Source organism: Azolla caroliniana, unplaced genomic scaffold, assembly GCF_043228905.1.
Source record: "Azolla caroliniana isolate FFs.n. ecotype wild unplaced genomic scaffold, voAzoCaro1.0.p SCAF_5, whole genome shotgun sequence".
Lineage (NCBI taxonomy): Eukaryota > Viridiplantae > Streptophyta > Polypodiopsida > Salviniales > Salviniaceae > Azolla > Azolla caroliniana.
Window position 1 is genome coordinate 457,006 of NW_028230440.1, and position 13,487 is coordinate 470,492.

At 36.9% G+C, this 13,487-nt stretch overlaps 2 protein-coding genes across 3 annotated transcripts; one reads left to right on the forward strand and one right to left on the reverse strand.

The window, feature by feature from the left end:
• The first annotated feature begins 821 nt into the window (after positions 1 to 821).
• LOC147863453 (uncharacterized) lies at positions 822 to 6,533 on the forward strand. 2 transcript variants are annotated; one of them, XM_087319864.1, is made up of 9 exons: positions 822 to 1,013; positions 1,119 to 1,189; positions 1,398 to 1,467; positions 1,978 to 2,121; positions 2,728 to 3,453; positions 5,733 to 5,774; positions 5,853 to 5,900; positions 5,979 to 6,040; positions 6,139 to 6,533. In XM_087319864.1, exons 1-9 carry the CDS (start codon positions 909 to 911, stop codon positions 6,248 to 6,250), a joined length of 1,380 nt encoding a protein of 459 aa, XP_087175990.1. In that variant the 5' UTR covers positions 822 to 908; the 3' UTR covers positions 6,251 to 6,533. The 2 variants fall into 2 exon arrangements, with proteins under 2 accessions (XP_087175990.1, XP_087175993.1); XM_087319867.1 differs by having other exon boundaries at positions 822 to 1,010.
• Positions 6,534 to 7,341: 808 nt separating this feature from the next.
• LOC147863454 (putative transporter C543.05c) lies at positions 7,342 to 12,335 on the reverse strand. The gene is made up of 5 exons (XM_087319634.1): positions 10,444 to 12,335; positions 9,962 to 10,170; positions 9,736 to 9,858; positions 9,192 to 9,395; positions 7,342 to 8,696 (listed from the first exon to the last, which is right to left on the reverse strand). Exons 1-5 carry the CDS (start codon positions 11,504 to 11,506, stop codon positions 7,470 to 7,472), a joined length of 2,826 nt encoding a protein of 941 aa, XP_087175760.1. The 5' UTR covers positions 11,507 to 12,335; the 3' UTR covers positions 7,342 to 7,469.
• Between the last annotated feature and the right edge of the window lie 1,152 nt (positions 12,336 to 13,487).

Here is a 13,487-nt window from a genome sequence, read left to right on the forward strand (position 1 = left end):
GGAATTGCATTTGGCCACAATGACGCCATTTCACAAGCAATGTGAAACTCGTATAGACCATTTATTTTTCAATGTAAGAAGATTTGACTTTATATTGTATTTAAGAGAGGAGGACCCAACAAATGGCCGCGCTATGTACAACTTGTCATTTTAGCACAAAGGACGTCAAGGTTCCAAAACACTTAAAAACAAAATTTGGCCACCATATGTCGATTGCGTGACTAAATTCTTTATATATTCCCAAATCCATAGTTTCCGGAGAGGAGAGTTACGAGGTCATCCAAAAAAAGTTGTCGGTCATAGAGCACAACATCAAAACCCTCATGCACAGGAGGCAAAAGTCGAGAGAGAGCAAGAATGTCACGACCAGTTTGTTGTCAGCATCGACACGCAGGATGCTTGCCACACATCGACCGTCCAATGGTGATCGCCTTGCCTGATGGAGGGCTAGCCAATTCCTTGCATTATTGCGCACCCCCCTAATCAAATAGGGACAATCACATGAAGGTGTATAAGTCAGGCAAATGTGACACACATTCCTCTTTGCCATTGATCGTGCATCCAACCGGGCAACATATGATTATATGTACTGATTATATGCCATTAGAAGTAACCTTTCAACCCCAACTACTACTTACTAGTGTATTAGTAGTAGTATGTAGTGGTATGAGAGACCAATGTTTGAGAAGTGCCATCGGAAGTAACCTTCGAACCTCTTCTAATATGTACATACATACTTACTAGTACATAGTAGGTAGTAACTTGTAAAGTTGTAACTAGAGTATGTACTAGTAGTGTAAGTTACAAGTTACAACTACAAGGCTAGAAAGGAAGAAGCAAAGGGTTTCTTTCTATAGCTTTCTCTTCTTCGGTTTCTCTGCTAAACCCTAGCGAGCCACACCATCGCCATGGCTGTGGACGAAGCCAAGGAGGTCGCATCCATCGTTGCGTCTTACCTTCGGAAGCATGGGCTAACGAAGTCTCTCTCTGCTTTCCTCGCAGAGAGTGGTGTGGTAAATACATATCTTTATCATCATCTCGTCACGTAGTGTACTGTTTGGAGACGCAGATATATATAACAGAGAGAGGAGAGAGAGAATTTGTTTTTTTCTTGATAGATAACATGTAACAAGAGCAATGCCTTAGATTTGGAGACGATCTACAAGTCTTACATTTCCACACAAGTCAAGTATGTTTGCTTCCGATTCTCTCATATAGTCAAATCGCCGAGATAGTTTATCGTTTTTAACAATATGCAGAAGACATTGCTGTTTATTAGCATTTGATGCAAGAATAAAACAGGCATTTTTTTGTGAAGAAGTAATATTGATTTGATGAAGTTCACCTGGTAGTGGATACTTTATTCTCATTCAACATTGGCAATCCTGCTGTAACAGTGGAATTACAAAAGCTGAGAAGAAAAAGCCTAAAGCAAAAGATGGATCTCCAAAGGATGTGAGTAATGAGGTACTATCCTATCTTTTTTTTTCCTGAAATCTGAGCCATTTTTATTTTTGAATTTGTACTGATTATTTAGCATAATACAAAATTAGCATCAAAGATTTGTATGAAAATAAAGGTTAGATATAAAAGTTTAACTGTTACATGCTTAAACATCTGGTCAATGCTGCAAGATTGTAGTGCTGAAATGCATAGGAATTTGTATTCTTTTATTGGCTTTTGGAAATAATTAGGAATTTAGGAGAGTATGAATTTGACTTTATACAAGAAGGTTTTTACATAAAAAACCTTGTACATTACCAGTTTGAAGCTATATTTGTTCTTGGGACATGATATAGGAAATTTAAACTATAGGTTTCATTACATTTGGGCAGATAACAAACTATGAAGTACTTGTCTGTAAAAAATTACGCCTAGTATATTTGGGCAATGATGCAAGCTAAATACGATGAGAACTTTCAAAATACTATTGTATGGGAGTAATGCACCTTTCTTTATTGTTTGTCCTTTTTGTAGCCTTCAACACTTGAGGTCGAGGAAGACGCGAAAAGAAGTGATAACACTTCCTCAAAACTGTCAAAGAAAAAAGGTAACAAAAGGAGTGCAGACGACTTAACTATTGTGCTTGAGGCAAATCAAACCCAACAAGGAAAAAAGGAGGTAAGGAATATGATACATCATAATGGAAAGCTCCCTGAGTTTTTCTTTATTTTCCCAAATGCCCCTGAGATTTTGTTATTTCCCCAGATGCCTTTGGTACAACTTCTGAAAAAGCATTTATGATATTTGAGCAACTAAATGGCCAATACATCCCCTTTCATGCAATTTGAGCAATTATATAGTCAATTCATCTTTTCATTCTTTTTTATTCTCCTAAATGCCCCTGAAGTTTTTTTGCCCATGAACATATTTAAGAAACTATATGGTCAATGCCTCCCCTTTTATACAATTGGAGCAATTATATGGTCGATTCGTGCCCCTTCTTATACATAATTATATGTGCTATTTGAAGAATTATATGCAATTCATTCTCTTTTCGCTGCTATTTGTTGTGCGATTTGAGCAATCCCTGTTTCTCTGTTTCCTATGCTAATTTAGCAAGTATGTTATTCATTCATCCCCCTTCTCTCTTTTCGGAGGAAATAACAAGACATCAAGGCAGTTGGGAATTAAACAAAAATTAGGGTTGTAGTATTTTACCATACATAGTATGAACAAAAGAAAAAAACTTTCACTAGCTGATCCTTTGTCTTTTTGGTAGTTCAGAATATAGGGGAGGAAGAGGATACTACAAACGAGTTGAAGAGGATGAAGAAGAGCAAGAAGCAAAAGATAAACAAGGATAACTGTAATCGTGTTATAGAGACTGACCAAAATGAGAAGCCCTCAAGCAAGAAAAAAAAGGAGAAGATTTATGAGGTCGAAGAGGAAGAAGAAATGACCAAGATAAACAAAGAGAAGGAAAAATCAAGCAAAGAGAAGGAACAATCAGGCAAAGAGAAGGAAAAATCAAGCAAAGAGAAGGAAAAATCAAACAAAGGAAAGGAAAAATCAAACAAAGAGAAGTCTAATGGAACGGTAGAGCTATCAGAGGATGGTCAAAATGTAGAGCCTATTGAGAAAGTATCAAGTAAAAATAGTAAAAAGGAAAAGAAGATTTCTGACACTGATGAAAAAGGAGAGGTGGTAAATGAGACAAGCAAGAAGAACAAAAAGAGCAAGAAAGAAAAATTAAACAATGAGAAGATTGATCAAATAGACGACACATTGATCAATACTGTTATTTTGAAAGCAGATGAATCAACTTCTGCTTCAAAAAATAAGAAGAAAATGAAGGGGAATTTAGTTCAGGAGACATTGCAAGAGGATGAGAACATGTCTACGCCTAGTAATGGGGCTATTCAGAAAGAAGATAGTGTATCTGTGGAGATGAATGGATTAAATTCGACTGGGACCAAAAAGCGGAAAGATACTCCCGGAAAATCAGATTTGGTGAGTAATGCACATACCATAGACTTAAGTATAATTTGTGTAATATGTGGGTTTTATGTATGTTTCCTGTTGTGATATACATACAATACAGGTTTTTGTATATAATTGTGTGTGAGAGAGAGATTTGACTTTGAAAAAGAAGGTGAGGATAGATATGCTATCAGAAAGATGCCAGAGTGCTCTAACAATGATAAATACGTCTAGAATGTTCTAAAGGACATATTCTTGAATGTCCGTGATGCATTATGTTTCTCAAGGGTTTTTAGTTTAATAGGAAAGCAAATATTACATATACAAGAGTCAATCACACGATTGGAAAACATGACAAAGGCCTCTTAAATGCTCTGAAGGACATACTTGTGAATGCCGACAAGGTATTATGCTTCTAGAGGGATTCCTAGTTTAATTGGAAAGCAGATACTACATATACAAGACTCAGTTACATGATTATAAACCACGGCAATTAGAAATGTATGTCAGATGAATCTGAGGGATTTGCACGAGTAATAACCTTTAGGCCATTAAGTTCATTTATACTTTGCATAAGGTGGTTCGGTCAACAGGACTTGGGATATTAAACATTCTAGAGTTCTTGTCTATAATATTTTTCTAGCGATAGATACCAATGCAAGATAAAAGGGCCATAGAATACAGGCTAACAGTAAAACATGAGTGGGGAGGAATTTTCTCATAGGTCAGGTAAGAGATCCCTGTATCTGCAAGTGTCTAGGGCATTCTAACAGGTGTGCATAATCTAGTGGTGTCTAATCCTTGTTTACATGGTGGACATCATCATTGGGACCTCCCAAAAAGTGCCCATGTCGAAAGTTTAAACTTGAACCTTCTGTGTTTTTGTCTATGGAGGTGTGCAATTTGTCTCTTAAAATAAAGTCTTCAGTGTCCTCCAATGCTATTCTTGAGCGGGGTTCCTTGATGCAGCCTGCTTCCACTGATATCAGGATAGGTAACTGATTGTTAGCATGACAATAGCCGTGTGACAAAAGTATTCACATATGTGGGATGTAGTATAAAATGGATGACATACAGAAACACCTCGAAACGGCACTCACCTTTGTGATCTGGAGGAAAGGCTATTCATCTTGACAGAAAACTAATCTTCATCTCTAGCTCGCCTGAACTAACCAACAAAATCCATTGGTGAAAACCTTGCAAGATAGTTCTGCTAATCTACAAATTACAATGTATCTATGGTCGTAATCTTATGTAGACCGTAAACTGAAACCAATATGTCATCATTTCCAAACTGTTGGGGTTATTTCCATATGCCGTATGACTGTAAGGTCTGGTTCAGTGTTCTAATATCAGATATGAAACCAAAACTTTATGTTATATCTATTGTATCTTAATATTTGGGTTATCGTTATGCTTAAAAATAGTTATTGGATTTCCTTGCCACCTTGTTTATCATATTGTTAAATTTAAGTCTTAAAATATGATAAATATGTTGTACATGTACTTTTCTGATGATGTCAGGACTTGAGAACTAGTGTAATCTAAGGTTCCACATGTCCACCTTGTTTATCATATTGTTAAATTTAAGTCTTAAAAGATAAATATGTTGTACATGTACTTTTCTGATGATGTCAGGACTTGACAACTAGTGTAATCTAAGGTTCCACATGTCCACCTTGTTTATCATATTGTTAAATTTAAGTCTTAAAATATGATAAATATGTTGTACATGTACTTTTCTGATGATGTCAGGACTTGAGAATTAGTGTAATCTAAGGTTCCACATGTCATGGATTAGCAAAACCAAGCATCTACCACAGTTGATGTCCGTCAGATAAGTGCATGTATTGGAGCCTTAGCTTAGATCATCCTGAAGATGGTGGATACAAAATGCTTGCCCATCTATTGATGTGTGAGCTCACTCTCTCAAAGCTTCTGAACGTGCAGAACCCCTTGTCAATCTGGCTTCTATAGGCTTTCATGCTAAGAGGATAGGACCTAGGTAGATATAGGAACCTACAAATTATACCTTACCCTATCCATATGTTTTGTGACTTTAGGTGCCAACGAATCCTTTGCGAAAGGGAGTAGATCATCAAGGTGCATTACTAGAACCCATGCATTATCTGAAATGAGATACAAAGAATACTGAAGTACCTGAAACCTGTGCTCATTTGTCCTCTTTTTGCATGTATTATGGAGCACAATAAAAAACTTTGTGATGCATGGATTGTACAATTTCTTAAGTGTTATGAATTTGTCTTTTAAAAGCAAGAGACTCCATGCTGAATAATCTTTATTTACAGCCCAGTGGAGCTTTGGCTTTCAGGAGGGTTGAGGCAGAAAAGGTGAGATATTTTTCAGCTTTCCGACTGCTTCCCCATTCTTCCACTGTATAATATATGCTGATATTCTTATTTTGGCAGGTGGAATTCTCAGATCCACGGCTTTCTGATAACTCATATTGGGCGAAGGTGATACATAGAAGCCAACATAATTCATTATAATGAGTTAATGAGATCTGATTTGTTATTTGTCATTGCTATTTATAGGATGGAGCTGAAGTTGGGTATGGTGCTAAGGCACAAGAAATTCTTGGGGTGGTTAAAGGAAGGTAATTTCAATGGAAATATGTTTTTTTGTCACTTTAAGAATTTGACTTAGTTTCATTTCTTTTTGGAAAATTAGTCTAAAACGTGACTGAATGTTCAGAGATTTTCGGCATGAGAAAACAAAAAAGAAGCGAGGATCGTACAGAGGGGGACTTATTGACTTAGAATCTCATTCAATCAAGTTCCAAAATTCTGATGATGATGAGGATTAGGGGGCTTCCATAGTATTCCATTAATACATATGAGATGATATCAAGACAAATGAATTTGGTAGCATCCCATCGACAATTCGTGACTATCATTTTATACATCAATTGGATGTGAGGTGTATCATAGATTGTTCTGAATTGGGTTCATTTTTGGAAATGCATTGATAATTTCTAGATATTAAGAAATAGTATGGTAATTTCCTTGATATTATGTAGCAGCTTATCCCAATGTGGCTGTAATTTGCCTAAATATGATTATAAATTTGGGCTAAATGGTTTTCATTTTTGTAAATGTATTGGTAATTTTCTTGATATTAGGAAATAGTGTTCATTATAGTTTTCGAAAAGCATTTGTAAATTTGACCAAATGTGATTATAATTTTGAACTCGTCACTAAGATTTGAATTTATTTCGACTTTAGTGTAGTGTTTTTTAGTGAGAGTTGTATGTAATGTCGCATATGGTTGAGTTTTCCCAGGCTAATCTAGTAATTGTAGTGGTTCCTGGTGTCATGCTGTATGTGCGACTTATGAAACAATGGGAACACTTGGGGAAGATTAAGTAAAGGAATTTGTCTATAGATTTAATTAGATGTAATTCTGGAAATTTGAGGAAGGGTAGCTTTTGAGTCTACAATGGCTTTGGTTTTTTCTTTGATCTTTTAGAGAAGGGTAACTCTTGCAGGGGTTAAGTTCTGCAATAACATTAAATGTCTCAAAATTGGATTCCCTCCAATTTTATGAAATTTCATGGTATGGTATGAAATTGCGAAGGATACAATTGACAAAGATCAATGCATAGAACTAGAATTACGCAAATTTCTCCAATGGGTTTGAGTATTGCTCAAAAGACTTTAAATGATGTAAGGCTCTTGAGCTTAAAACACAAATGTCAATTGGCTTCTCAAAGTTACTTGATTTATGTTGCAATAAGTTTGTTTAAGAAGGTTCTAGGGCATGACCCAACCAAACCACTTCATATACACCATATACCTCAAAGGAGTATGCATGAGGTTATGTTGTACCAAGCATTCTACGAACCTAGCGAGGACTTATCTCCGACAAATAACTAGTCAAGGGTTTTTGTAAGGCATCTTACTGACATTTACCAAGGTATGATTAGTGCAAGGGTACATTGCATATGCTGAGAAGGCATATATGGATGTCTACATACAGGTGGTGTATGTCACTACCAATATCATAGGAGGGAGATGGAAGTGGATTCAAATTGATCTAGGGAGTTTGGTTGGTGTTGGGGGCACCCACTTTCCGGTGGTAGACCTTTGGAGACGAGGATAGACAAGAGACTTAGGATTGGGTTTCCTTATCAAATAATTTTGCCCATCATTCAAACTAGAAAACACATCTTCTCTCCGAAAAGCTTGTGCTGGGAAAGACAAATGAAGCTGCTTCCTTTTACGAGATTTGTTGGTTCTAGAGAAAGTGGGTGGGCTCCTTATACATCGCCCAATGCCAGGTGAACCTTGAAAAACCATAATTTGACCACAATTTGGAATGACATTCTCACTTGGGCCAGGAATGGCACTTGTTGATGCCCCATCACTTACTTTCTTGCATTCATCATCTATTAGTTTCTTCACTCTTTTTACATTGCTTTTGGGTGGTGGTGGATCATAGAGGAGATTGGAATGCACCTCTAGTGGGCTCTCCTGCCCTTTAGATTTCTTGAAAAATCGTGGGGATAAGCTAGGCGAAAGCCTCTTGCATAGATTAATTTCCTTCTCGTGTCTGTACTGCTGTTGCTCTATATAGCTCTTTTGTTGCTCCTCTTCCTCCATGATTGCTCTAATCAATGGTGGGATGCCACCAATCTCATGATCAACTTGTTCAATAATATCTCCAGATTCTTGTTCACCTTGAGTTTGTGAATCATCGTCTTCAGAAGCTTGTCTTTTCTTCTTATGCCTCCGACGAGATCGCTCTTTTAATCTCCGATTGCTCACAAAGAGCAAAGATGGGCTCAGCACCCTACCCATTGAAGACTCGCAAATCTCCAGTTGGGTTTTGGTCTCTACACAAGATGGTCCAGGGGCATTATATGGTTTCAAGGTCTCTTCTATTGAGAATTTCGGCCAACCCAGAGGTGAATGCGTATTTGCATCATGTGGGGATAGCATACTAGATAGTTCACTTAAACTTGATAAATCGGAGACATCTTTGTAGAGCTTAGCATCTAGTGCTGAAAACCCTTTCTTCTTGAAGACACCTCTCATAGCATAATGCCTGATCCAAAGAGAGATGAAGATAATAAGAGGAAACAACACAGCAGCAGGTGTATTGGTCAGTACAAATAGAGCAAAAATGAAGCTAATTTGTGTCGCTGAATACACACACACTGCAATCCTCTCTTGTGATTTTAATTGACTTTTCGTGAGGAAAGTTCTTATGAAGATTATTACACTCCAACTTCCCCAATTCAGGAAAGAAAGCTGAAACAAAAAAGAAAAAATATCCTTACAATCATGCTTTTCTATGAACTCTCGTTAAAGCTGAAACAAAAAATGCAAGAATTAATACAGAGGATGTTTTGCTTGCTTTAATGTACTGAAGACAAAAAAAATACCTAAATCAGGTTAAAAAATTTCATTTTTTCTCCACCTGCATCAGGTTTCTGTGGGTTTACTTATAAAAGATGAAATGAACGATTCCTTAAATCAAGATAGGACATAATTTTTTCCCATTCTAGTGCTTGCCATAGGATTACTTAAACAAAAGTCTCTTAAGAAGAGTTTGTTTTCCGTATGCATCAGTTTGTCATAGCATTACATACTAAAGGTAAAACTAAAGTACAATCACAATCAGGTTTCAAAAGAAATGTTTTCTGTTCTATATGCATCAGTTTGCAAATAGGCTACTTATTGAAGCTGAAGCAATAATTCCTCAATCAAGTTCTCTTTATGTAACAAATTGATTGCTTATATTACCTGCAATAGTAAACCTATTAGCACAGCACATGGGATTCTGTTGATAACCCATCTCGAGGGAGGTAAGAAAAATGTAACTGAAAGCAGCGCAGCCCCCGTGCTCGATATCCTTTGTACTGCTACCCTTTTAACCATCCCTCTTTGCTCCTCCATTTCAGAATGCTCATGATGTTTCAATGTTAGCGCTCTCAGATGGACACATGTCTGTCCTAAGATACAAATTTTGTTAAGCTAACATACACTTTTCGAACCCCAAAACCATTGTTAGAAACTACTACACATAATTAATCTAATAAGCAAATGATTAATGAAATCACACACGTGATATCGGGGTGATCTATGACTTATATGCTAGGAAAGTTATAATATTCATAGGACAGTCTTAACAATTATAATGAAGATGATAATGCACAAGGGTAGCTAGCCCTTTTATATATCCACAAATCATAAGTCTATGTCCACATCCAATAGATCTAGCCTTAATAATGTAGTGAGTGTTATGCATATGCTCACAATAACTATGTACATGAAGCATGACCCATACCTGATGTGACATACCACATGTAAAAGGCAGACCAAATAGACCACAAAGAAGAGTGAGGAAAGCCAAAATGCATAGGTCCCATCTCTGGGAGCTCTTGTATCTAATGCTTAATCCAGCCTTGTCCTTAAAAGAAAAACATTAAATAGCTATGAGCATTTAATCTGAAGATTTGGAGAATTATTATCTTTATGTTGATTTACCTGCAATCTACCTAAATGATATATACCTGGATAAAGGAAGCCATAGCATTTTGATACACAAAAATCATTCCTGCCAGTAATATCCCTGGAATGATTGACAGTAGAATTGCCCAAAAGGGTAAGATTCTCAAAGTGATAATGCTTATCCTGGTGGTTTGGTCTGTGTGGTACACAGGTTCCGGAAGACTGACCTGTACAATGTGGGGTTGAGTCAATCTCGGAAGATGTGAAACCCCTGCAAAAACCACATAACAAAAAATAAGGTTTATTATTTGCTCACAATTCATGCAAGAAAACATAATTCCAATATTTCTAGAACATTCTAGAATCTCATTGAAGGAACCAAAAATTTCCTGATGATCCAGATCCAGATCTGAAAAGCAAATCTAGAATCTCTCTAGAATGTTCTAATGCATTCTAGAATCTAATGGAAGGTCCAGAAGTTTCCAGAACAGTCAAACTCAGCCACAACATCTCATAGTCACAGATTAATAACGAAACCACTAACCTGTGAAGAGCAACAACACAAACACCATCCCATAGTCAGCCACAGCACTACGAGCTCGATCAGAGAAAAGACGCCATCTCAGTGCATTGCTTAGAAATGCTGATACAAAGAAAGTCACTGTCGCAAGCCACAATGATAGCAGCGCTGAATCTAATGTAACAACACTCCCGACAAACAAATGTATCAATTGCTCAAGTGCTGCCCATAGGAAAGTGAGCCTAATGAAGACACATACAACACCCCAGCTGAAAAGAGTCATGTGTCTTATGATGAGCTTAGATGCATTTGATAGTGCAAGAAGTAACAAGAACAATGAGGCCCATATACCAATCCACCCCATCCATGGAAGAGCTTCTATTCTGAGATTTTTAGCTGATGTTGAAATTGCCACAATAAAGATGAGACAAGGAGAGCTTGACCCCACGATGAGAAGAGATTGCCCTCCTAGAAATTGAAATAAGCTTCCACATACAATATTGGCAATCACAATTTCTACTATCCCCCACTTCTTTTCTGTCTTTTGCTCTAACCATGTGCCTAAAACAAGACACCATATGAAGTTTGAGCACAATACGCGAACACATGCTTCTGTAACACCCCATTTTGTTTGCAGAGAAATGCCATCCTTCCACTCTCTACCATATTCTTTAAGCTTTTGTTTTAGTATGTTTACTGCTGAACCCATGGGCTTTCTAGTTTCCTCTTCTTCGTCTTCATTTTCTCTCTTCCATCTCGAGCTCAAAAACCTATTGCATTTTTCCAAGCTAGGAAATACTGGTTTCTTGTTCATTGTATTGCCTGATTCTTCTTCTTCTTTGTCCTTGTGTATCCAAGCGTAATCTAATCTTTGTTGTTTCTCTGATGATTTTTGATGGATGTATACAACGCTCTTATTGAGAGATGGTTCCTCTTCAAAATCCTCTGAATTTGGTGACGTGGATTGTGATTGATGATTGGGAGGAAAAGTAGATGCGGTAATCTTTTTCGAGTGGTTCGATCCAAAACTTATATTAATGTTGTCCGATTCAATCTCTCTTTCTTTCATATACATTGAAGGATCCATGCTAAGATACCCAAATCGAGTAATACTAACCAGCTAACTACTACGCCTAACAGAGATTGGATGGCATTGATGGTCTGAACATTCAATCTCTCTTTCTTTCAGATGCATAGCTTTGTCCATTCTAAACCAACTCAAAGCAGAATTAAACAACTACATGTATAGCAAGACTAATAATATTAATAAATGAAAAGAAGGGACAAAAGTTTGTCAAATTCAACTCTGATTCGGTTAGAATAAATGGCCCTGCTGATGCGAAACCCCCTAAAATCAAACCATGTTGCAAAGAACTAACTAGCTAACTACAGAAGGCTATTCATACAAGTAAATGCAGATATGACATTAGGATTTTTTGATTATCTGTCGGATGCATAGCGTTCTCTATGCTTAAAAAAATCAACCTACCTAGCAAGGAACAAATTATAGTAAATGTTAACTATTAACACAGCTAGATGTAGAGATGGGATTCAAGCGCAAGCAAGATTTCTAGACTACTAATAGTATAGTGTTATTTGCAAGCATTGAGGAATGGCGGAGCAAAAGAAAAAGAAGAACCATTTTCTTTAACATGAGCTTTTCTCCAATTTTCCACAAGAAGAGATCTCGAAGAAGAAGAAGAAGAAGAAGAAGTTCAAAAAGACATAATACAACTTTCTGCAAAAAACATGTTGGCAGAGTATATGGAGAGGAGAATCATGAGCTTTTCTATCACCCAAAAAATAAGGAGTACTATAGTAACCAAACTGCATTGCTATTACCTTTACAATATATATATTAGAGACAAAATCCAGAGACTGTTACGTTAATTTTTTGTTTTCGGGAACAGAGATCTCTCTGTGTATATATGTGAACCAGACACATATACAGAGAGAGAGAGAGAGGATAGAGATATGGAGGTTGTAGCCCTAAAGAAGCAAGCTGTCTCCTCCCATTTCTTCAGAAAGACATCATATCAAGACTTTCCCTAGCTCTATGCTCTGTCTAGAGAGAGAGAGAGAGAGCAGGAGGAGGAGGAGCAGCGAAATGTGTATTTTTGTGGATCGAATTAATCTTTTGTTGCGTAAGAAACAAGTGTTTATCTTTCTCTGTCCTTTTCTCTCTCTTTCTCTGTCTCCGCCTTCCAAAACAGAATAATGGCGTAAAAAGTTCCTTCTTTTTCGACAGTGGGAGAGTGAATGAAATATTTACCGTTCCCCTGAATCTGATCTGTCAGCATCTTTCTCTTCTCTGCAGCTTTCTCTTACAAAAACCCACATGTGAGAGGGAACAGAGCCAGACAGAGTCGGAAGTATGAACCATACTTTGCATTCGCGCAATAAAAACACCCTCAGCGAATGATAAATATTAAATACCGTACTTTTGATTAAATATTTATTATGAGGTAATTTGGTAAAAATATGTAAGCCTAATAAATGGAAAAAAAAAAACATTAAAAAATGGGGGGGGAACCACGAATGTTTGAATAGCATTCGCATTCGTTTTCTAACGTATGAAAACGAATGTTATGCTAGATGAACACGAATTTTATGTACTATCTGACATACAGAGAATTAGCTCCTCTTTCTCTCAGTTTTCTTTCTCTTTCTGTCTCTATTTTTCGTATTTCTTCTAAATTACCTTACCCTAGTGGTAAGATCTTACACTACTACAACTAGGTCTTGGGTTCAAAACCTCATTTCCTCACCTCTCAAAACGATGGGGTGGGTAGAGCTCTAAGACCATCAATGAGAAAACCCACTTAAAATATCATAATAACGAAGAAAACGATTCCTATTATTGATGCCCAAATTTGTGATGTAACCATCCAAATGTGGGTAGACCTCTAACTCCATCAATGAGAAAACCCACTTAAAAGGTAAGAAAGAAGATTCCTATTATTGATGCCCAAATTTGTGATATATAACCATCCAAATAGGCTTATTGCTCTAACACCATCAATGACAACCCACTTAAAAGGTGAGAAAGAAGATTCCTATTATTGATG

Excerpts from the sequence above, each read along its gene's own strand:
- LOC147863453 (XM_087319864.1), top strand. The coding sequence starts at position 909 with ATGGCTGTGGACGAAGCCAAGGAGGTCGCATCCATCGTTGCGTCTTAC. Across the intron at positions 1,014-1,118 it reads TCCTCGCAGAGAGTGGTGTG|ATAACATGTAACAAGAGCAA; the intron begins GTAAATACATAT and ends TTTTCTTGATAG. Across the intron at positions 2,122-2,727 it reads CCCAACAAGGAAAAAAGGAG|AATATAGGGGAGGAAGAGGA; the intron begins GTAAGGAATATG and ends TTGGTAGTTCAG.
- LOC147863454 (XM_087319634.1), bottom strand. The coding sequence starts at position 11,506 with ATGGATCCTTCAATGTATATGAAAGAAAGAGAGATTGAATCGGACAAC. Across the intron at positions 9,396-9,735 it reads CATGTGGTATGTCACATCAG|ACATGTGTCCATCTGAGAGC; the intron begins GTATGGGTCATG and ends ATCTTAGGACAG. Across the intron at positions 8,697-9,191 it reads TAATAGGTTTACTATTGCAG|CTTTCTTTCCTGAATTGGGG; the intron begins GTAATATAAGCA and ends TTTTTGTTTCAG.